General features: G+C 39.7%; 1 protein-coding gene across 2 annotated transcripts; it reads right to left on the bottom strand.

The window, feature by feature from the left end:
* Window positions 1–612: 612 nt before the first annotated feature.
* On the bottom strand, window positions 613–21,765 carry CARF (calcium responsive transcription factor). Of its 2 annotated transcripts, XM_062498212.1 has the most exons (14): window positions 21,658–21,765; window positions 19,904–20,161; window positions 18,788–18,908; window positions 16,445–16,574; window positions 15,977–16,061; window positions 11,873–12,062; window positions 9,555–9,675; window positions 8,528–8,671; window positions 7,864–8,097; window positions 7,308–7,470; window positions 6,264–6,339; window positions 2,569–2,687; window positions 1,216–1,582; window positions 613–743 (listed from the first exon to the last, which is right to left on the bottom strand). In XM_062498212.1, exons 2-14 carry the CDS (start codon window positions 20,102–20,104, stop codon window positions 625–627), a joined length of 2,070 nt encoding a protein of 689 aa, XP_062354196.1. In that variant the 5' UTR covers window positions 20,105–20,161; window positions 21,658–21,765; the 3' UTR covers window positions 613–624. The 2 variants fall into 2 exon arrangements, with proteins under 2 accessions (XP_062354196.1, XP_062354197.1); XM_062498213.1 differs by lacking the exon at window positions 19,904–20,161 and having other exon boundaries at window positions 21,658–21,681.
* Window positions 21,766–23,477: the final 1,712 nt, after the last annotated feature.

The following is a 23,477-nucleotide window of genomic DNA, read 5'->3' as shown; positions in this document are numbered from 1 at the left end:
CTTTCCTTTATCATCCAACCTTACATTCACCTGGCAACCTCACCTTTTTCCTCTCCTTGATCTTCACATCATTAACCTTATGATCAGGTCAAAGTTGCATTTTCTTAAGCATCCATGTCCTTTATCACTTGCAAGTTTAGCATCCTGGACCTTCCTTTTGTCACAAAACCATTGTCATACTGATCCACTTTGCCGTTGGATTCTGTGATCTTGGAGCTGGCAGATTCTATGGTCTCTGTAGTGCAATAAGAGTCAAGGGTCTCAAGGAGAAAATGTGAACCCAGCCATGTGATCCAGATTCTAAAGCTAAGGAATTAAATTGTGGAAGACCTTCAGAAACAATGAACAAAATGTGCCATTTGGATAGAATCCAAATTACTCGAAACTTGAAAACAGAAGAGAGAGATGGTGTTCCACCAGGGCAACTGGAGCTGGCAGTGAGCCACATCAGTCAAACCAAAACAGCTTTCTGTCAGAAGTACTCTAAAATACACTTAGTCTGAATGTCATAATACAATTTTAAAAGAATGGCAGTACTTTGAGAGCACCTGCCTTTCCTTTCAAGACATTTGGAGTTCTCTAATTTGAAAAATCCTTCCAGGCTTCACAGGTGAAGGTGAAGAACTATGGTGAGGAACTGTGGCAGTCTCTGATTTTATCTGTCTCCATAGACAATGCTTTTTCTCTTGGTTCTTGTTTAACTTGGCTCACACAGATAACAATACCCTCTGTATTTTCTTCAGCTTAAAAACAAAACAAAAATCAAACAGTGAAGTTCAAACTCCATTGACAACGTTTCAACCCCAGTAACTGTGCATTTAAAAGAAAAATATTTCAGGAACTCAAGCTAATAGTTAAGGCACATATGAAGTTTACTGCTTTTTAACTTGACAGCCAGATATGTCACCTACTGCGCTCTAAAACATTGCAAGTTGACATGAACTTACTGCAGTAAGGCTCCCCTCGAGTAACAATATTTAAACCAATTTATAAAAAAATAAAATGTCTGGAGATACCAAATCACTTGCACACAAAACGTCTTTCCTCTTTACCATGGAAAAATAAAGAAACTAATTTGAATTGGTTGAAAGAAATCTGCCTTGGAGTTCCCCACTACCAACACATTTTGTTCTGCGTGTCCTTTCTTCAAGGCGCACAGAACAAATTCTGCTGTATTTTCTATATTCACATATTATTGAGAAAACTGAAACTTACTGACTGCTGGCTGGCTGTCCACAATCCGTACTGGAACAGTCTGTACATCTCCCAGGAGAACCTGATGCACCCCTCCTTCCAGGCTTCTGGAGTCATCCACCCCTTCAGCTGGTACCAGCTGGCCCACGGCAACCAGACTGTGATCAGAACCAGGCAGAGTCCCAAAAACAGGCTCAGCAGAACTGTCCTGTGTTAGGCCAGCAGCTGCTTGCAGAACGTGCCCCTGACTCAGTGCTAGAGAATGGCTGCTTACTGCACTTCCCAGGGAATCCAGGAGACTTGCAGGGCTGGGAGGGGAATGGTTATTTACAGCTAGCAGGGCTGTTGATCCATTTGTTGAGGAAAATGTTGACTGCAGCTGTAATCCCTGTGGAAGAGAAGGCAGAAGTACCAACAGAGCAGCATTTACAGCAGAAGGAGTTTGCATTTAACAGCCTGTATTGACTAGATAGCTTCTGACTTCCTACTCATTAACTCTTCTGAACACTCCATCCCAGCAAATCTAGGCTCAAAAAGTACTTGAAAACAATTAGTACAATGGAATTCAGCAGCCATTTAGAAGACTGCTTATGACATAATTTTGGGTTGATATTCAGTTTCAGATCAATCCCCAGTACTGCCCATTCCCACAAGAGGTGGGCACTACAAGCTAAGCACAGTGCTTTAAATAAAATGATGTGAGGTGGAGCCAGGCTGTCCTCAGAGAGAGAGGAAACAGCAAGTAGAAGAGAATCTTAATACAGATTGTATTTCTAGGGAAAAGATCATGCATTTCGTTGGGGTTCAGGAAATATGAAGGGCGGATTTTCAAAAAAGTTAAGGAAAAAGGGTAAGAGAGACAGCTTTGAAGGGAGATGAGCTTTAGAAGAAGCTCTTTTAGCATGACATTCTTATCTCTCCTACAGCCTTTCAACCTGCAAGTTTACAGCTCTGAACTAGGAGCAGCTTCAGGATTTTAATATCTTAAGAGGCTAGAGAAGGATTTAAAGGAATAAACAAGACTGTCTTATCTCTCTGCAGTTTTGCAGCATTTTCATTACAAAATTACTGGAAAATGTGGAAAATGAAGAGGTACTTGGTTTGAGATAGATCCCACTGCCTTTATCCCCTTGTTTTTGTCTTCACAAGAGACCCTAACTTCAAAGTGTCAAAAGACAGTAGTGGGGTCCCCTGCACCACAGCTATATGCTAAATGTGACATGCAAGAGCAACCAGAGTAAGAGCTGACAGCTACTTCAAAGTCCATGTTACCCAGCTATGTTTGGGATCAGCTGAGAGGGAACCAGCAGCAATCAGCTCCTTCAGCAATTCCAGCACAGCATGGTTGGTGTTCTGTAAATGATCTGATTGTACCTGAAGTTGTGCAAATATCTTGGGTTGAAGCGAAGAGAGTGAAGACAACAGCTGAGCTGTTTCTGGTACCAAGGGCTCCCCACTCTGGTTGGATTCTGCTTTGGTGATGACTGACTCCACTCCTGAGCTCCCTACAGTGCCAAAGTGAGGAAGCAGACAGTTATGACAAATCTCTTCTCCTGTTTAATAAAGCCTCCCCTGTGAACCAAACAAACTCCTTTCAATCTCAATACAGACATACAGAAGACATATATATACACGTATGTACATGCTGCTCTCTTTGCAGAATTTGGATGCTAAAGAAAGACTGGGTATGACAAAGAGACAACACTGCAGGAAGTTTGTATGCATCTGTACAGAGCAAAAGCCAGAGGCACCAATAAATCTGTGAAACATTCCTAGCAAAGCAGCAAATAATTTGACAATATTTATATCTCAGTAGGGGCTTAAAAATACACAAGTATCAAAAGAAAGGGTTGTCTTTCAAAATAAAAATCTACACAGGAAATTTTCTGTCTCACCACTCCCTTCCCATCTTTGTGAAATTAGCATAACTTCTATGCAATATCATCCAAAGTCTATTTATCTGGAGGTCTTTTAGCCTACAGATTATACCATATCCTCAAAATTCTTATTTAATGAAAGAATGATAGACTTCATTTCCTGAAGTTTTGCAAAAACTGAGGTTCACTGATAACAATTTCTACAAGAACACTTCTCATGAGATCATTCCATTTCCTGCTTGAGGCACCTAGAACATTTTGGTTATGCTTTATGCAGACACAAGCAGACATTGCTCAGCTTCTAATTTCTGAGTTCCACTGTTATGAGGGTAAAAGAAGAACTTGCCCTGTGAATGCAGATTAGTCTGGTGAATGCAAGAAAATTGAGAATGGTCAATTGCAAAACATTTTCTATCAGAAAATCATAAGAAAAGTTTCCAGCAATGTGAGTGGAAGTAGATTTTTCAACATATATAATGACATGCAGGCTCTTAACCATCATAACTGACTGGAAGATACGTACAAATCTAAGAATCTTCTTGAACACAAGTACTTCAAATATTTAGACTCTTTTGAACATTATACAAAGAACCCATATGCATACATGAATGTTCACAGGCAGGAAGAGATAGTAGTTCTCTCCCTGGGTTGTACTCTACAGCAACACCCCTGGGAAAAAAGGTAACAGTTCAACTCCTCCTCTACTCATTACAAAGAAAGTCGTATCACATGGAGATAGGGAGTTCTGCACAAACAAGTTCTGTTACTGCCCAGTTTCTTAAACAGTTGTCTCCATTTGGCACAATTGGAATTTTAAAAAAATGCATATACAAAGAGTAGTCTGAAAAGTCAATGTTGTTATTCCTTGCTACCATTTCACAAACATTAATGAAAGCTCATTTTTAGGAAGTTAGGCTTCTTTTTTGTAATACAGTTATAAACATGTTGAAATGTGTACAAACACATACCCACACATATAAATGAAGACAAGGTATGTTGCAATTAAGAGTTTCTGCTTATATTCACTGAGCTGGTTCAAATGTGCAGAAAACTAAACAAATGCCATACTTTTGCTTCCTGAAAAGTTCAGTGTGTCACTGGGTGGATGTTTAAAACATTTGATAGGCTACTCTGTCTTAGAAAATTCTGTGTAAAACAAAGAAAGCAGAAATTGTTCTCTTTCTGAGTGTTCTCCAGCATCCCTGCTGAACTCTACAGCTCAACGGCTGTTGAAGGCACCACTATCCTGTGTCTCTCCATAAAAATACAGTAATGGCAATATTAACACAGGCATGCAAGCTTAAGCACAGTAAGTCTGTTCACGTTGCAAGTTTCCTTTTTTCCTAAAACAAGAACTTCTTTAAAAAAGAGGAACACTGTTCAAGCTGAGTCTAAAAATTAACCTCTTGTTCTCTCACAGTTGTAAACACTGGAATTCTTCCCTAAAAGCACCAAGCATACATAATGCTTTTCACCATTATGTTCAAATTAATCCACTGCAACAACAGCCAAAATAAGTAAAAAAATCCCAAGCGAAGCACAGCCCAACCTTTGCCTTTTTTAACAGTAAATGCACTGGTATGCTTCATGAAACTGCTTCACATAAATCAGGTTCACCAAGTCGTTGAGGAGAACTCATGCAGTGATCCAAGCCTCTGGGGGTTTATATTTCCTGCTACTACAAATAAGAAATTGGCCCACATCACTCCCTGACCTAAGGGGAAAGGGACACACACATCAGACTTCTTCAGGCAAGAACCACAGGATAACTGTTGACACCAGTAAATCCTGAACATGACAACTGTGGCAGTGCCCCTTTAGTCCCTGTAGCCTTCTCTATCAGCTGTCTAGAACAAAATGTACCCATCACCATGCTTCAGTTACATGGGGAAACCAGCTGGTTCTGCTACTGAGATGAAAAACATCTGTGAAGTCTGCAGCGTGATCTGAACAACTGTGTGTAAAAATGTGCAAACAATGAGGCTCTTCCATCTCACTTCAATCACATCCCTGCTAAAAACCAGGGATAGTTCTGATGAGTTTCACATCAACCCTATTAAACAGACGACGGGGGAAGCATCTACAAACATGAGGAAAAGTTCTTTTGGTAACACACTAGACAAAATATTCTTGAAACAAGGGTGGGAAGGGCAGAATAATCTAATTTTAAAATTACTACCAGTCACCATTATCCAACAGAACATCTTAGCCTATGTGTAATTTTAGCTGTGTGGGTAGCAAGTAAATCTAGTTACAAACACCTGTATTTTGCCTTAGCACATGTTTTGAGGTTGAAGTAATAGTAGTAGGAACCCACTTCCAACGAAGGAAAATCAGCATAACAACTTCAAAAAAACCCCAGTCATTCAAACAAGAATGCATAAAAGTAAGTTTGTATAGAAATCTACCACATTTACACTCTAGTTTTGAAACAGACTGGGAAGAAGTTTAACACTTTGTGTCTCAACACCACTGGGAAGAGATGATACTTGGGGGCCACATTAATAAAGAAGTTATACGACAAAGAACTGAAGAAACATCTCTCAGCCCTTCTGCCACTTAACACCTGTGTTTCTATTTCTGTTCTAAGCATCAAGGAAAAATAGAAAAGACTGCTCTCAATTCCAAAAACAGAAATATAGTCTTGTTGTTCAGTGCCTGATCCTAGCACTGGAACTCATCAGGCCAATGACTTCTGAGAAGCAGGAGCCTCAATGTGCATTGAAATCCCTTTCAGCAAGACATTTAAACATATGAGAAGCACAAAGCACCTGGAAACTCAAGAACCCTGATGGATCCTGTGGACTGTATCCCCTGACAGACATATCTGTTCAGTAGCAACTTAATTCTCTCTAAACAGGTATTATTAACACCTTCATCCAAGGTAAAACGTTCATTTCCAGACAACCATCCCATTAAAATTTTTGTTTGCCTGAAGATGCTAAATAAAAGCCAAGTTTATAATTTTAATACTTCTGCCAACACCATTATGACTACGCATATTTTTTACACACATACAGTCAGATAGAAAAAAAAAAAAAAGTAAACCAAAATAGTTACAGCAAAATAATCCTTCTTAAGTTCACCTGACTGACAGAACATGACAGCAACCTTCCTGGAAGGAAAGTGAACTTCTGTGACATAGTTAATAAAACACTTTTGGAGACAGACAGGTTATATATGCAGCCCTACCATCTGAAGGTGGTGAGGCAAATGCAACAGTCACTGTTTCTGTGAGGACATTCCCACTGTCTGTGGTCCACTGCAGCTGAAACAAAAAAAGAACTCAGTACTCAGAAAGGATGCATGCTTGTCTACAGGTTCAATACAGGTCTGATAGGAAAACAGTGTCTAAAACTACATTTTCTTACTTTTGTGTAATTATGCATTTTAGGACCTCTTGATTCACAAAAAAAAAAAAAAAAGGTACCGTAAAAGATTTTTAAACATGCACTGCGTATCTATCAGTAAAGTTATCTGCCTTATCTGCTCATGACAGTTTAAGGAGTTTAAAATAGGAAATAGTCAAACCATTTGACTAACAAGCACACTCACTCACCTGGGCTACACCTGTGTAGGGAGAGGGGAAAAAACTGATGACACAGCATGATTTAACAGTACTGTTTGTCAAAGCTGATTTTAAATCAGCCATTTCTTAGCAGATAGTCTCAAAACTCAGAAAACTAGGATCACTATGCCCTTTATTTAAAAGGAACAAGATTTAAGAGTTACTGAGCATTTGGAAGATTCAACTCCAAGCTCATTGCACTTACTATAAAGTACATTTATTACTATTTATACATTAAAAATGTTTATTAAGTCCTAGTTTAGACTGCACCTGAGACACACTTCATCCCCATTTTTTCAGCTACTGGAAAGTTGTAGTAACTTCTTCAAAACATAGACAGTGACAAAGCCATGAATAAAATTTTATGCCACATGTCAACTTTTCTACACCCATGGCTTCCAGTTCATGCAGTCATCAAGAAGTGCTAATACTGTGTAATTTGTCAACCAACCAGCAGCAACCTAATGCTGATGAGATAAATACCAAATAAGGTCAGAAGGTTTTATTCACATTTAATCCAATCTTGCTCAGACAGAGATTCCACTGAAAATATTGCTGCTGGAAATATAAAGTCAGAGAATTCTGGATGAAATACAGCTAAGTGGTAAAAATAAAGATTTCTAGTATTTAACTCCAAAAATCAGAAGGAAACAAAAAGGCCAACATACCGTTGCTGGGATACTTTCTGAACTATACACCATCTCTCCATTCCTTAGGGACTTCTGCACTTCATGAATGTGGTTCTTGATGTCATTCACAGTGGGGAAGAAGGACAGGTTATGTCTTTCTGGCACTTCATCAGGTGTGAACAATTCTCTTTCCACATACTTTCTGTCATATGTTAAAGGACATTTATTAGCATACTCAAATATATTCTGCTATTTCCCATTGCTAAGAGACACTGCTACCTTCTCCTTTCCCTTGTTGCAATGACAAGACAAAAGCAAACTAGATGATCTTCTGAGCCAGTTCCCTGTGCATCTGCTACAGAGTCTGGAATTTAAAACCCCCATTTATTCAAGTAACTTTAAAGAGTACAGCATCTCTTAGTGGCTATCTACAATGATAGGAAAAGATATCAAAAGCTGGGACAAACTGACTCATGACATCTGGGAATTAGATTCAGTAATGCACCAGCACTTCCCTTTAGCTGCAAAGCAAATGAATCAAATACAAAAGTAGATACAGCACTACAGACTGAGAGCACTGCAGACAGCTCTGTACCTCAGTTGCTTCCTCACTGCATAGACCTGCTCTACTCCCTGAGACACCAGCTCTCGGATCTTGTCTGCCACTTGAGGATGAAGTCGAGAAGGCAGCGTACTGTTCTCATCTCTAATGACTTCCTCCTCCTCCTCAGGAGGAGACATAGAAAGATGGGATGGTGAAGGAGGGAAGCAGGATGTCTCCATTTCATGATATTGGTGGGCTTGCTGAGTAGGTAACTGTATGTACCACCTGGCAAGGAGGAGAGAGTTTATACACGCAATTCTCAAACAAAAGCAAAGAATTGATGTCTTGGGGGAACAGTCTGAGAACTACCAACAACCTAGTCAGTGTGAGAAGTTTCTACAGCCTCTGAGCAAGAAGATGTCTTTCAGAACTCAGGACCCTCTCACCTTTCAATGCAAAACAAACTAGATCAAACCCAAAACTGTACAACTATTTCTATCAATACCCGGCATGGAAAACACCTGCTGAAGTTACATAGATTAGTGCTTAACATATTTACCAAATTTTGACAATTCAGTGCCACAGAAATCTTACAGACAGTGTGGATTTTTTTATTATTAATAAGCGAATAAGTAAAAACAACAACAAAACCCAAGTAAAATATTGCTCTTTTCTGCTTCATTCATGAAAATAAAGAAAAAAGTGGAAGTTTCACCTGAGGACACCACCAGCATCTATCAGGTTCTTCTTCAGCATGTTGAATGCTTTCTCCTGCTCCATTCTTATGATTTTCTTGTCAATTTTAGGGTCAGTAGGAACCCTGTATTCTGGAAACTTTTGAACCTTTTTAATATAGATCCTTCCAAGGAGGAATAAAAAAAATTCTCCGTCAGTATACTTTGTCCTTAGGAAGGCAAAAATTTCACTTACTTCGTATCAGGCATTAATATAAAAAAAGTTCAAGCAGAGTGATGTAGGGTGTGAGAAGTCTCTAAAAGAACTGTGAAATTCTTTAATGGATATAGATGCAGACAGACACACTTCTGTTCTGAGCTGGAAGCCACTCAGAGTGATTTTACTCCTCAGCAAAAGCCCTTGTCCCTCAGTATAGAAAAAGCACAAGTCCAATTGTGAACAGGCTGCAGTTCACCTAGCTATGCAGAATAGAGCACATACAGACCTAGCTGCAACTATTCATCAAACACACTCTTAGCTCAGTAAAAACTGAACAAGCACCCGGGAGAATGCTCAAGGGTGAGGAAAAAACCATTAGTGTTGAAGAAGGAGAAAACCCCCAGGAACAGGAGGAACTGTAACTCCTTTAGCACACAGGATATGTGTGCTAAACTAGGATGACTGACTGGTATCAGTGCAATTAAAAGCCTGAAGAAGAAACAATAAATAAGATGACAAAGTTTTTGGAGCAGCAATAGTCACTAAAGGACACCACAGTAACTCGTGAATGCTCAGGTAGATAATGAATCCCTCTTGTACTTCATAGAGTGATGTACTGCTACTTTGCACTCAGGGAACCTATCAAATTTCAGACATATTCAGTCCAACAGAACAGCATTTCCTCTTTACCTCTAAATGAGTATCAGTCTTGACTTAACAAGGAGATAAAGCTAAGAGCTACAGTGAGTATCAGCTACCACCCCAAACAAGTGCTCTGTTATGGCTCACAGAAAGAATGCTTTCTTAGGATGCCCAGTCACTCTTTCAGCTTTCTAGATAATTCTTACCTTGCTGGACAAGTGGCTTTGTACAGCTGGCCAGAGGTGCTTTCCTGCTCACCAGCTTTTTTGGGCTGAAATCCTTTCCTCCTTGGCCCATATTGGCACTCCATTACAATGGCTCTGCTTCCTGGAAGCAGAAAGTAATGCACTCTGTTCAAGCAATCACTGAATTCATTAGAGTAAAATACTAACCACAGAAGAAATGAGAGTTCTGAAGCAGTTATTTCTGTTTGCTGTCAGATTCTTCAGAAGGCAGAACCCTCAGGTATAGCAAGCAAATACAATGCAAATGCTTCTCTCCCAGCATATAAGAACAAGAGAACTTTAAACCATTTCTCACAGCACTCCTCAACATACGTGAAGGAAAAATATTGGACTTTGCCCTAATGAGCACCAATACTTTACAGGATGAGAAGTCTTGCAAACTACCAAAGGAACACAATACTGGTATTAAACATAAAAAGCCTGAACCCCCCAAAACAATGGAGAAAATCTCCAGCTGAAATCACAGGTTTGATGGTTTTGACTAGGATAGAGTTAACTTTCTTCAGAGTAGCCAGTGTGAGGCTGTGCTTTGGATTTGTGCTGGGAACAGTGCTGATAACACAGGGATGTTTAGTTACTGCAGAGCAGTTACTACAGAGCAGGACCTACACAGAGTCAAGGTCTTTTCTGCCTCTCACCCCACCCCACTAATGAGGAGGCTGAGGGACACAAGAAACTGGGAGGGACACAGCTGGGACAGCTGACCCAAAATGACCAAAGTCATATTCCATACCATATGGCACCATGTGCAGTGTATAGATCTGTGGGAAGCAGCAGGAAGTGAGGGGGACATTCAAAGTTAGAGTGTTTGTCTTCCCAAGTAACCACTACAAATGATGGTGTCCTGCTGTCCTGGGGATGGGAAGTTGTGAATTAATTCCTTACATTGCTTTGCCTTTGTGTGTGGATTTTCCTTTACCTTTTAAACAGTTTCTATCTCAGCCCATGAGTTTTCTCACTTTTACCTTTCTGATTCTCTCCCCCATCCCACTGGGGGAATGAGTGAGGGGCTCTGTCGTGATTTCCAGCTGGGGTCAAACCACAAGACAAGGTCAGCAGCCATTTTCAGCCTCCTGGCTTAAATCAACACTTCAGACCATGCTGTCCCACCAAAGCTCAGCCTTGCAGTTAAGAAATCTTAACTCCTAAATAACACAGTTTCAGCACAGCACACCCACACAAAACCAGACAGGCTCAAGCAAATACTGCTGTGCTCTAAACTCAAATTAAGTGACTTCTTCCAAACAGGCCTCTAACAAAAGGGATTGACAAGCTAAGCATTAAAGTGATCAAGAAAGAAACATCTTCCAAATTCCTTCCACATCAAGTTTAGTTATCTTTTATTTATAGTTTATGTACTCTGATATGCAGGCAAGGAGCTGCCTATGGCACAAGTAATATACCCAGAAACTTTTGAAGTATTGTAACAGCAACATAATGTGTTTCCACAAGATACCAAATGATCTAGATGAAACTAAAGATGCCTCATATGCATGTTGGGGGAAAAAAGGCTAAATTGCTTTGATTTTATTCTTCATATTCTTTTATATCACAGTTTGTGGCCGAAGCTTTAAAACTGGTGCTAACATTTCCCTTTTTCAGTAACTTTCAGGGAAAAAAAAAAGAAAAACCCCTAAATATAACCTACATTCCTGTCACTCATCTTCTCTACGTAGCAAGTAAAGCCTGTTCATTTCATATCCCAATTAAACTCTCAGTAATTTCACATAGGTACTGCGTGAGCTAAATATGTAATTACCAAGCTGTGAAATCTGCATGTACATTTCAAAAAAAATCCCAAACGTCACAAGTCTCTCTGCTGATGTCTGTCTATGTTTATCTTGCTTGCTTGTTTGGAATTTTGAATTTATTTATTATTTTATTGTTTGCAATTTAAATAGTTTATTGACTCCTGTGGAAAAAACTCATCTAAAGATCTTCAAGTTAGGCAAGAATAATCGAACAAGCTCTTACCCTTAGGAGAACTTTCATGCCCTGACAGAGCAGATAGGACCTCCACCTAAGGACCTCATCACAAGAACCCCCATCAAATGGTACTTAGCTAATCTCTAAAGGACAAAAGGAAATAATCACAGCAAAACACAAAAAAGGAAACAAGCTCCTTCAGACTCTCACAGCAGTATGAAAGCTGCTCCATTTTTTATGTTTGTGTCTAGACCTTATCAAAACTAAGGAACAACACAAAGGTTCTTCTTTATGGCCATTTGAGAGGCGACCTTGAAATTCTGAAAGCAGTTCTTAAAATAAAAGTTAGTTACCTGCATTGACAAAGGGGATCCCATCATATGGGACATACTGAGATTTCCACATCAACCGCGTGGCGGGTTTGGCTGGGCTTGGAGACTGGCGTGTCCCCCACACGCTCTGTGTCTGCTGCTTGTGGAGCGTGAGAACGCTCTCTAACTCTGTCTCGCTCACGCAATAGCCGCGGTACGAGTCCCCAATTCTCTGCGTGGAAAGGATGGGAAATAATAGGATTATTCACCCATCTGACTGCTGCACAGTCACACATGGAAAACAAAAGCAGGCAGGGACTCCAGCAGGTGAGAACATAGGCCCAGATTTTTGGCATTCTGTGTTTTCTGTCCCCACAGTAGTATCCTCATAAAGAGATTTATCATAGGATCTAACAGAAGAGCAGCCCCCACTGAGGTTAGGAGTTTGTCAGCCATCCAAGACTAAAAATACCAAGAAACCCTGAAAAGGTTACAGTCACTGCCAACTCTGATTCCCAGAGGACAACTTCACTCCTGTGGTTTACCCCCAACACACACTTCAGCTGCAGTCACTGATTAGACAAATTAGTATTAGATGAAGTTTTTCACTTGACTGCCACAGAGAATCTCTGAATCACTAATAATTGTCTTCGCATCTACTGCAAACATGCTGCACTGGGCTGGAGTAGAATGTACCTGCCCACACCACCAGTAACTGTCTCAACTACTTAGTGCACTAACTGAACTGAAAGTTTCACACAGCATCCCTCCCAACCTTCGATGCACTCTTGATTCTCAGCATTACACAGAAACATGCTATACCAGATTTGCCATATGCAAACTGATGATGGTTTCAATGAACTCTGCTAATGCCTGGGCAGCTCCACAAAAACTGCATCTAACTTAACTCAAAGTAGTTATCCAGCTACTCAGTGCCATCACGGTTCGTTCAGTGCTGGCCTGCAAAGGTCAGACAGCAAGCAACAAAATTACTGGGACAGAGAAGAACTTCTCATCCAAACGGTTGCATGCAGCTCAGGGTCAGGCTGGCAAACCAGCTCTAACAGCTGGTGTAGTCTGCCACCTCAGTCTTAAAGTGCATCTGTGGGACAAACACAGGGTGAATGAGTACTAAGGTCTGATAGATTTGTTTTGCCACCTTCAGTGACAGAACAGCTAGATGTTTAAATAATACCGACAGCAAAAGAGCAGCAGTGTCTCTCCAAGATTATTACACAGATATTTTAGACAACTGCTTAAAACCTGCCTCACACTCATCTAGGAGAAACAGAATGTCTGTGGTTATCAAGACCTAAAATCAACAATGAACCAATGAAGATCTCTTGAACGAACTGTGAACAGCACAGTGCTGCTCCTAATGCAAGGCCAGACACCGAGGGCTGTGTGAGCACTGGGTGAGAGGCAGTGAGACACGAGCTGCTCAGACCTCAGAGCTCACTGCTCTGCAGGCACTGCTGCAGCAGCTAACCAGGTCTGCACTGCCTGCACTCACACGGCTGTGGGGAGCAAGAGACCCTGGCACTTGTTTAACTAGAAGTTATAAATAATACTTCCGAACAAAACCTGATCTGAAAAAAAAAAAATCAGGAGAAGCAAAGTAGCCTGAGAAGAACCAGAACTTCTTTCTTTCCAGAAATCTAGGATGCTGCCTTTCAGGAGAGAGATTACACCACCACACAACAAATGCTGCAAAACCAGCTTTTTTGCATAGTTGGGTTTTTTTTGTACCTTTGCAAAAGGTTTTTTTTTCCATATCTTATACCTGTCACTAAAAATAGGTCATTGACCTTATTCTAGAGAGATGAGAAGACTGATAAAACTGTTGTGCCAGAAAAGTAGCAAAACCAGTTAAGGCACTCTGTCCTATTATAGCTTTAATTTTGCACAAGTTAGATAATTTTCCCTAAACTGGTGGAGGGGAGGAGGAGGATGAGAAGAAATTATATAACATGTAAGATCCCTGCTTTCTACTGGCTTCACAAGTAGGAAAAAAAAAATGGACAAATGAGACCTACATTCTTCAGACAAATAAATTAACTTAATTTTGTAGAGTTAATTAATGCAGTTTTCAATTACATTTTATTTCAGTAGGCTGATACATGCAGGAAATGCATTCCAATCAGACCACTGAAAACTAAATATAAGTTATTGAAAGGAACTGTTTTTAAATTAACTCTGTAACAATGTAATTACCTTGAAGTAATCACAGGCTCTTCAGTTCTTTTAACTCCAAAGTTCAAGCCAAAAAATTGAGAGATTCCCTCTTTCTCCCCAGGCCTTGCCTCAGCAAAGTACATAAAAGCTTACCCTAAAGTACACACACCAAGACTGCAGTTTTCCTCGAGGAAACTCACAGCAGCAGGGTACCAGAGGCACTTTGCAGTCCAGAAACAGCAAGTGTAAGCTGAACATTTCAAGGCAGTCAATTTGTACTGCTCTGTGTTTGCCCACAGTACCAACTGCCAAAGGAGTCCGTGCCCTTTGCAGTTCAGTGGCTTCACCCACTGACATCTTGTGCCAGTCACAGAGAACGCAACACTGGTTTAAGGTTGTTTCAATTCTGGCAGACAACTGAAAGAGGGGAGTTGTGAGCTGACGTATTTGCCAGCATCTCTCCAAACTGAATCTCCAAATTTCAGTAGGACCTTTCAACTCTGTCGCTAGTAACAAAGCATTTTGACTCCTGAAAGATAAGTGACACCTCAAAATCCCAGTGTCTCTAGTCTCTGCCCAATAAAAAGGCACTTCCCAGCACTCTCCAGTGGCTCAGGGAGGATTAAGGCATACAAGCAACAGCAGAGGGAGATGTTTGTGCCTACAGAACATATTAAAATAGACATTATTTCTATTTCATTTTCTTTAAAAATAAGAACTTTTCTAGAAATGCCAGTGTGAATTCTGAACACAGCAGGTGACATTTCTTGCAATAGAGAGACAAAGCAGATCGTAAGTCTTCTGATAATATCATACCAACAATAAATAATTCAGATAAGCTACATGGAGGTTAAGACAGGAAAGAATATACCACACAGTGCTAAAAACACAGTGAACCTTAGGAACTAACTGGCCAGCTGAATTAAGAAACTGATCCTATAAAAAGTGTATCTTCACCATGGAAGAATTCACACTTTTAATTTTCTGACTTCTTAGCATTTATGTGGGTGTAAGAGTGGATGTAAGACTAGTACCATTTGTGCTAAATAAATGGCATAACACAAAAGGAATAGATGAATATATTTAATTTAAAAATTGTTTCTAAGCAGATACAGAAAGAAATTTGATTTCTAGGTCCCTCAAACTGCAACTTCTAGTTATCAGAGGCCAAGCCAACAGGAAAAGAAAAATGTGGTAGAAATATCTAAAGAGATTAGGCAGCTACAGAGTTTGAGCTTTCCTTTTTAAAAGTATTAAGAGAAAGTAAGGAGGAAGGGGTAGTCGATCTCTCAACTCCCCTCCCTTCCTTTAAAGGGACTTAGGATGCATTCTAGCTGCTGATAGCATCCTAGTCATCAGGACAGTTCTGCAAACATCTACCAATATGCAAAAAAGGAAGAGTTCTGTTTAGGTCAAAAGCCATCACAGAACATAAAGATGGACCAATTTTTAACAAAAGAGAAAACAAGCACAAGTAACCTAAATTGCTGGGACAAAAAAAAAAAAAAAAAACCAAAAACAGAAAGAATATCTAAAATAGGAATCCTTAGTGAAATACTGATATTAGGGTGAGTAAACTCTCAGACTTCACACTGGCTGATCACACGGATTCTGATTTCTATGTGATAACACAAACCACATGAACAGTTGCAGAAGTCAGCGAAGTTTGCGCTGTTGTTCAACAGCAAACTCTAACATGGCACACAATGCCTCTTCCCAGCACTACAAGGTACCAGGTTTTCAGTAGCACCTCCTTTACTTCAGGAGCTGTTGATGGTCAGTTATTCTAAAATTCTCAAAAAAGAAAGGGATTTCACAGCATTTTATGTGTTTAACTGTGCTAGCAGTACAAGTGCTACATACCAGGAAGCTTGAACACTTCTACAGCTATGAATTATTCCTTTCAAGGAATAGAAACACTTTCTCAGAGCTGGATGATAAAGCATTAAGTCAGAATTCTTTGTGGCACACCTCACAGTTCCTGAGACGCCGCGCCCATGCAGGTGTATTTAGTGGCAATGGCTGAAGAGGGATGGGAAAAGAATCTTCCTCTACCCTGAAATAAAAAAATACAAGTCTATACAGACATTCAGAAAAGCAACAGTTTAGTCTAAACTACAGGCAAAATCAAATTAGTGTATTATGTATAACCCTAGAATATATGATCAAACTATGGATATTGTATCAACATGCCTTAAAAACCTGTGCTTCATTTTCTTCATATTCTTTTTAATTATTAAAATAATTTACAGTGAATAAAAGTATTTTAAAACCCCACTGGTTTCTACATTCAAGTCCTCCAAGCATTCAGTACACTGTAGGTTCATAACTTCTGTTTGGTAATTTTGTGACAACCATTGCAAAAACAAACTGTAAGAAAAAAAGGCAGTGCTAAAAGTGGATCAAAGTGATTGTTCATCCCTTTCACCCCTGACCTACCTGGTGCTTGTTTTCTTTGATATGGTGAGAGATGCCTGTGGATGTAGAATGTAACTGCTTGCACTGTCTGCTATAGAAGCCACCACCACAGTCTGCAGACTCCCATCACCACACTTCTCTTCTGAAATATCTTTACAAAAAAAAAAAAAAAAAAGGCAGCTTCTTGGTTAATAACTGAATGTAGAATGGGGAACAACAAGCTATGACTAAACGTGTGTTGTTAAAGCAAGCCTTTTGACATAGGAATGAAGTTTTCTAGATGATAAAGTAGTCTAACAGTTGTGAATTAGTGCTTGAACTCCTGGCACACATAGGAAGATACACTTGATAAGGCTGTTTATATTTAAGGACTTTAGTAATTGTGCTACTGCTTACAAATCCTTCCACAACAAGGCAAATAATCAGAACAACTTGCAAATTACTCTGCTTCCAGAAATCTATATAGGATTGCACAAAGTATTTTGTTCAACTGCAAGTCCCATACTGGTTGCTTTTAAAACAAGAAAAAGAAATGAGGTAATGATACTGCTTAGTACTTAGAAAAGAACACTTAAACAAGAAAAACAGGCCACTTGTAATTGAATCTGACATGCTGTTAGAACAAATGTTTTAGCCTTTCTTGGTAATATGGAGAAATACACAAGCCAAAAACTACTCTTAGATTGAAGCCTGTGTGTACAGTCAAACAAAAAACATAAAGGAAAACTGTAAAAGCAGACATTCAATATTTTTGTCTCAACATAAACATACAAGGTCTCTTCAGATGAGGGATTTTTGCCCTTCAGTTATGAAAGCTTCTTTTCCTGATCCAGAGAGAGCAGTAAGCTATTGACACAGTACAGAAATGGATCCACACAAAGCTCCATAAGAAGATTCATAAATGTGCACTTGGATTAACACCACTCTGGCTTCAAGCACTGGTTCCTCCAACAGAGATGTGCCCTTAAGACACTACAGGCAGTAGTGCAGGCTACTCTGAAGTCTGCACCATTCCATGCACTACCACCATGTGCAAACAAGTGAAACTCAGGAGCTGACAGGCCATTCTCCATTCTCTTTCACCTCCACAAGTCTCCCTAACTGTCTTCTAAAGACAAATCACTACAAAGTCTTTTACACAGTAAGTCTCTAGAAAATAAAAACAAACAAAAAAACCCCACAAATGACATCTGTAGCACTGCTGTAGAACACGTATTCCAATACTATGACACCAAGCCCCACGTTGAACGAAGAATGGAAATGCAAAACTACTATTTAGTATTTCAACTTAATGCTTACAATGAGTAGCAGCAATTATTTTGTACCTAAAGGCTCCCAGCTGGCTTTAAAGTAATGTAAGACTCTGCTGTAACCAAACCTAGTTTTACCCCTGCTAAAGCTGGAGAGGGAGGGAAGCTTGAGCATTAGGGTAGGAAAAAGTCTTTCAATGCAAGGTCAGGAAACCATATTGCAACCCAAAGTGAAAAGGGCTAGATCATTACTTGAATCTCAATCTTTCTTCTATCCACCCAGCACCAGGACTCTATTCTTACTCTGAGCTATCATCCCACAGGAACACTTATCCAGTGCTCAAATCTTGGGAATTTTATAGAGAGAATGAAGAAAACAACCCAGTTTAAAAAGCATTTGAGAGTTTAACAAAATGGGACCACCTTGTTCTCAGCCTCACTCTGTGAATGCAAATTAGTACACAGTGTTTTGCCATCCAGCAAGGACTGCAGATAAACAGTCAATGCTTTCAGATTTCAGCATGTCCATTTTCTAGAGAAAACCTTAAAATCTGTGCTTCTAGTTGTGTATCTCAGCACATGCTCAAAAAGTGACAACACATTCCAATGAATGGAAAGTTACATCTCACTCTCCTTGACTGGGAACTGAATTTCTACCTAAGTGATTCACTTCTGGCTTCACAGAAGATGCATCATCACCAGTGATCTCTGGAACAGAAGATTTAATGTTCTTCTGGGCCATCTGCACTAAAGGAATTAACTACTTCATTCACAATGAAGTAAACAAATAGAGAAAATTTGAAGCGGTACACCTGAAGGCACAAATATCCTTATTAAAGGTAAGTAAGGCAAGAAACAACTCTCTGCTTGGTATGTCAATCTACACATCACATACCCTTCAGAAAGGGGGCATAATAGCTCTCATAAGCTTTCACAAAGCTTTTGCCCAACAAAAAAAAAGTGGTGTGTGAGGTGCCAGATTCACAATCAGAAAGCAGATTCAGTGCATATTTTGTCTTATAACTGAATAAAAAAAGGAAACAAGGTGCTTAAAAATGGAGGATGAGCTTAGTCACAGGAGCACAAACCCCCAGGTCCCACAGATTAAACTCACCCTGGGTGCTGGTCACATCCAGAAGCTGACCTGGAGGAATAATCACCTGGGTCACTCCTGGCTGGGTAGAAGGAATGACATGCAGCACCTGCCCATTTTCTGACTGACTGGCAACAATCATCTGTAAGGCAGTCACACAGAAGCATGAATGGCTCTAGTTTATATGGTGATCATGCAGCACAACTGGGTTTGATTATTACCACAAAAGGAAATATTTTGCTTAGAGTTAGGGCCTGTCTATTCACCTGACTTTACATGATAAAAAACTGTCTCTTTATTGTCAATTTCTTAAAATTACTTTCCCCTTTTAAAATAGGCCTTTAACTAAGGAAAGAAAAAAAAAAAAACCCACTACTTTATCCGATTGTACAATGAATGACACATTTATTTGAAACAGACAACTCTGTTATTAAAGCTATCAAACACCTGAAAGCCATTCATAGTTGGATTCACTAACTCCATTAATGGACTAGCAGAACTAATAGTAATATAAAAATGGTGACCTTTACTTCTAAGAAACTGACCTCTCTGGGCAGCATTTCATGCAAAAGCAGAGAGAAGAAAAGCTCCAGGGCTTAAAAAAACAATGCAAATTAAATCACCTGGGATTCTGAAAAACTTGAACAACTCCTTATGGTATATTTACCCATAATTACAAAGGACTCTGGGTGAGAGAGTTACCTTTTTTACAAAATAGATGTTACAAATTACAAAGCAGCATTTTAAGAAAATTAATTGAGGGCTGTGGGAAAGGTGAGACATAAGGACTTAGCTTACTGCTAATGTTCTGATTCCATCCAAAAAATACAGAGATTTATCCAGGGAACATAGAGAAAGCAGCAGCAGCAGTAGAAATACAGGATCTTATCACACTACAGCATCCAGGCTTGATACTAACAAAAGACATCAGTTGTTTAATAAAATTAGTAGTGGCTGCATACAGGATTTGCCTACCTGAAGAAGAGCAACTGGAGCATGAACTGTACCACTGAACAGCTCCACCTTGTTGCTAGAGATAAAGTCTGAATCAGCTGTTGCTACAACAAACCACCACGAAAGAGTTCTTCAAAGAGCTCCCTCATCTGTGAGCACGGCCCCGCCTGCAGACACACTCACCATGGGTGCACTGGGAGCTCCCAGGGGCTGCAGCTCGCACAGGGGCTGCCTGGGCTGCTGTGCCGGGTGAAACTCCTCTGCAGAGCGGGACCGCGGCCGCGCCGGCACGGCCGGAGACAGAGGACTGCCCGAAGGGGGGACTGCGATGGGCAGCGCTGGGGGAGAGTCGCTCTGGCCGAACAATGGATCCCTGGAATCCATGCACGTTAGTTGCTTTCACAGAGGAAAAACGGTAAAATGTACTTTCAGTAGCAACTTCTACGAAGAAAAAACAAAACAAAACAAAACAACAAGAAAAAGAACGTTTAAAAGCAGTCCGCTATTCCGTATACTCGGAGGAGCTCTTGTCCTTCTGGATCAAGAGGCCAACACTAGCAGTTCTGCTTTTGTTTTCTATTTCCGAGCTGAAAAAGCATTCATATTCCTGTTTCCTAGATTGAAGTCTCTCTACTAAGGCAAAAGAAAATCACTTTTGCTTAAAATCTCCTCCCCAAAAACACTTACCATTTTAAAACATCTCAAGTCTGCCCAGAAACTGAGAAGACTTACACCAAAACCAAAATTGTAAAATATCCACCAACTTGACTTCAGAAGAAATCCTACATACTACTACTCCACTTGGCCTTTCTATACGTGCATTTAGCTATGAAGCAAAAAAATCCCTCCACACTTTAAAACTTGTTTATCACAGAAGAAACACAAGCAACACAGCCTCTAATTCAAGGCCAAGAATCAGATTTTCAAAATCTTTTAAAAAACAGAGTGTATCTTCATCAAGTTTGCAGAACTGAACTCTTAAGAGTACATCCCATTTGCATTAAATTTAAGTCCATAGGCACAAATACTTGTTGAAACTCTGACAAGACAAACATTAAGCATGTAAAAATAACAGAAAAATAGGGAGTCCTTGTGTACAGTAACATATCAAGTTGTCATTTGGGCAATGCAAGAAGGGCTGCAATTTGTTGTATCTCTTGCAGCAACTGCACAAACAACTCTGGTGTTTTTGCGACAAAAATTAATAAACTACAAATCAAAGAATGAGGAAAAGCGTTTCTAAATTTTACATAAAAGTCAGAATTTACCTACACAACCTCATCAAAAATACTGCAGGTATAAATCTTCTGTGCTGAAACTGTCTACTGTGAACTACAGCAGAAAAGCAACAACAGACAAATGGCACCTGTTGTGTTAAAGACATTGTGCAGAGACCACAAGTGCAAGTAAATCACTGTCTGAATGACATTTCATGTTAGAAGAACATTCTGCAGAAGAGCATTAACACACAGAAACCTCCCCAAATAAGATCTGGAAATATCTGATTTAAAAATACACGAAAGACTCTTCTCCCTCAATAAATACACAGGTGTCCTGAGTCCCTGGACTCTTTATTTGTCACATTTGGTCACTAAGCAATGCCACCTCATTTTTACCTGTTCTGAACCTCTCCTACTCCAGTGCATGTCATAAAGTATTCTTTTTGTAAAGGGTTAACAAAATAAAATATGTATTTCTTCAGCACTGTAGCAGCACATCATTAATAAAGGTTGTCATTACATGTAACATCTGTATATTCATCAGTTCAAAACTGAATGGCACAGGAATCCAAGGAAAGGATGTACATTCCTAAAAGACACGATTTACTACTCTAAAGGCAAGAAAAAAAATGCCTGCATTGATGAAATAGCATATTTTGAACTCAGCAGAGTGGATGTAAAGGAAGCATCTACAAGGACAAAGCATTCACACCTCACCTGAAAAACCTGATCATTTGTTTCTGACTCTCCTGCACCATTACAGCTGCCTATGAACAAATCGTTAGATCCTTCCATAGCAACATCATCATCAGCTCCACTTTCTTCCATTACAAGGTGACCTGAAAAGGTTATAAAAGTTCATTTTAGCCTTTTGCAGGAGATTGCAGCAGGTGTTGCCTTCAGATCTTACAAATTTAGTGCTACAAGCTCTAATACTGTTGCAAGACAACAGCACAGTTCTCAAGAAACCCTTGCCTCCTTACCACTTCATTACTCACTGCAGAAAAATTCCAGTGTGTTGCTCCAGTACAGCTTAGCATTTTATATGAGACAATTTGCTTGATTTGTCACTGCATACACAGATTCAATACACACATACACCCTCCCACCATTTTCATCTGAATATGTCCAAAAGCACTGAACTAACAACCACACACATCTAGAGAACACTTGATATTTAAGCACATGCCAGCAGTGCTTTATAAATACATTAGTCACCTTCTTCCATAATCACCAGACAGAATTTGCATTATGCAACTCTGTCATGCAGACATCTTGAAGTAAATAGATTTGTTTTAACGGCTTATAAAGCAGCATCTAAATGAAATAAAATTACTATTGTTAGTCTACAGTGGTATACTTTGGGCAGAAAAAAAACCCACCAGACACGTAGAACAAAATTTGGCATTAATCACATGGTGAAAGACAAAAAGACAAAGCTCCCAGCACTTCAGAGATCTATCTCCTATCTCAAAGTAAGCTTCAAGATACTCAGTTACCCATTACAAACCTTCAAACAGACAGGTAATATTGGACAGTGAATTGCCATATCCACAGGATAATGCTCTCATGCACACAGCACACCCTTTAAAGCAGTGATCAGTTCCAAACATTCACAAGCAACAGGACAAAATGGAAATTAACTTGGCCCTTACCTAGCAAGAGTATACATACATGAGACTACACACACAACACACCCAACTGAACAGAAGAAAACTCCTGTAGCTTGGGTTAAGGAGGGAGAAGGGGAGTCATGGTTTTTCCCTTCAGTACTTATTTTAAAGGCAGGCTGCATTACATTAGCACATGACTCCTACCAGCTGCATCTTCTTCACCACACCACGCAAGTAAATTCCCCAAGATGGACCTTCTTGGCTGTGGTATTTCAACTGTTTACAGCTTTTGTAAGGAGACTGCAACAGGCCAGAGAGTAGCTTCAAAAAGAACTGTACAACTCTTAAAGCACAGATTTATTCTCCTTTGCAAAGGTATAAAGGACACAGGCAAAGTAAATCCACATCTCCTTGGCTTTTGAAGCTGAATAAAGCATCCTGCTGATACAAACAACATTGAGAAGTTAAGCTGCTCATATGCTCAATATATTAATACTTTAATCTAAAGCAGATTTATTTTTCCATTCAATTTTCAAGTGATGACACTCCAGACCAAGTTCCAATTAAGTTACCTCATGTTTACCAAATATTTTTGAGCTTTGGATCTGAGAGCAATTACGAGATGTTTCAGTTACAATGTCTGAAGTATCTTAGCAGCAAATGAAAAAAAAAAAACAAAACCAAAAAAAAAAAAAAAAAAAAAAAAAACAAAAAAAAACCACAAACCCAGAAAGCTAGATTTCATCATCACTCAACCATTTCCTCTCCGTTCAAAGAAGTAAAGAAGAGATGGCAGTTTTGCAAGAGCAGCACATTCAGTTCTTTGAGATAAACTGAGTTTGTCCCAGAGACACTGATGACACGTATTCTGAGCATGCTGGAACCCAACAACAGAACACAAGGACAGCTCGATGGGGACAGACC

This window comes from Cinclus cinclus, chromosome 9, assembly GCF_963662255.1.
Source record: "Cinclus cinclus chromosome 9, bCinCin1.1, whole genome shotgun sequence".
Lineage (NCBI taxonomy): Eukaryota > Metazoa > Chordata > Aves > Passeriformes > Cinclidae > Cinclus > Cinclus cinclus.
This window is presented reverse-complemented; position numbering and strand designations above follow the sequence as displayed.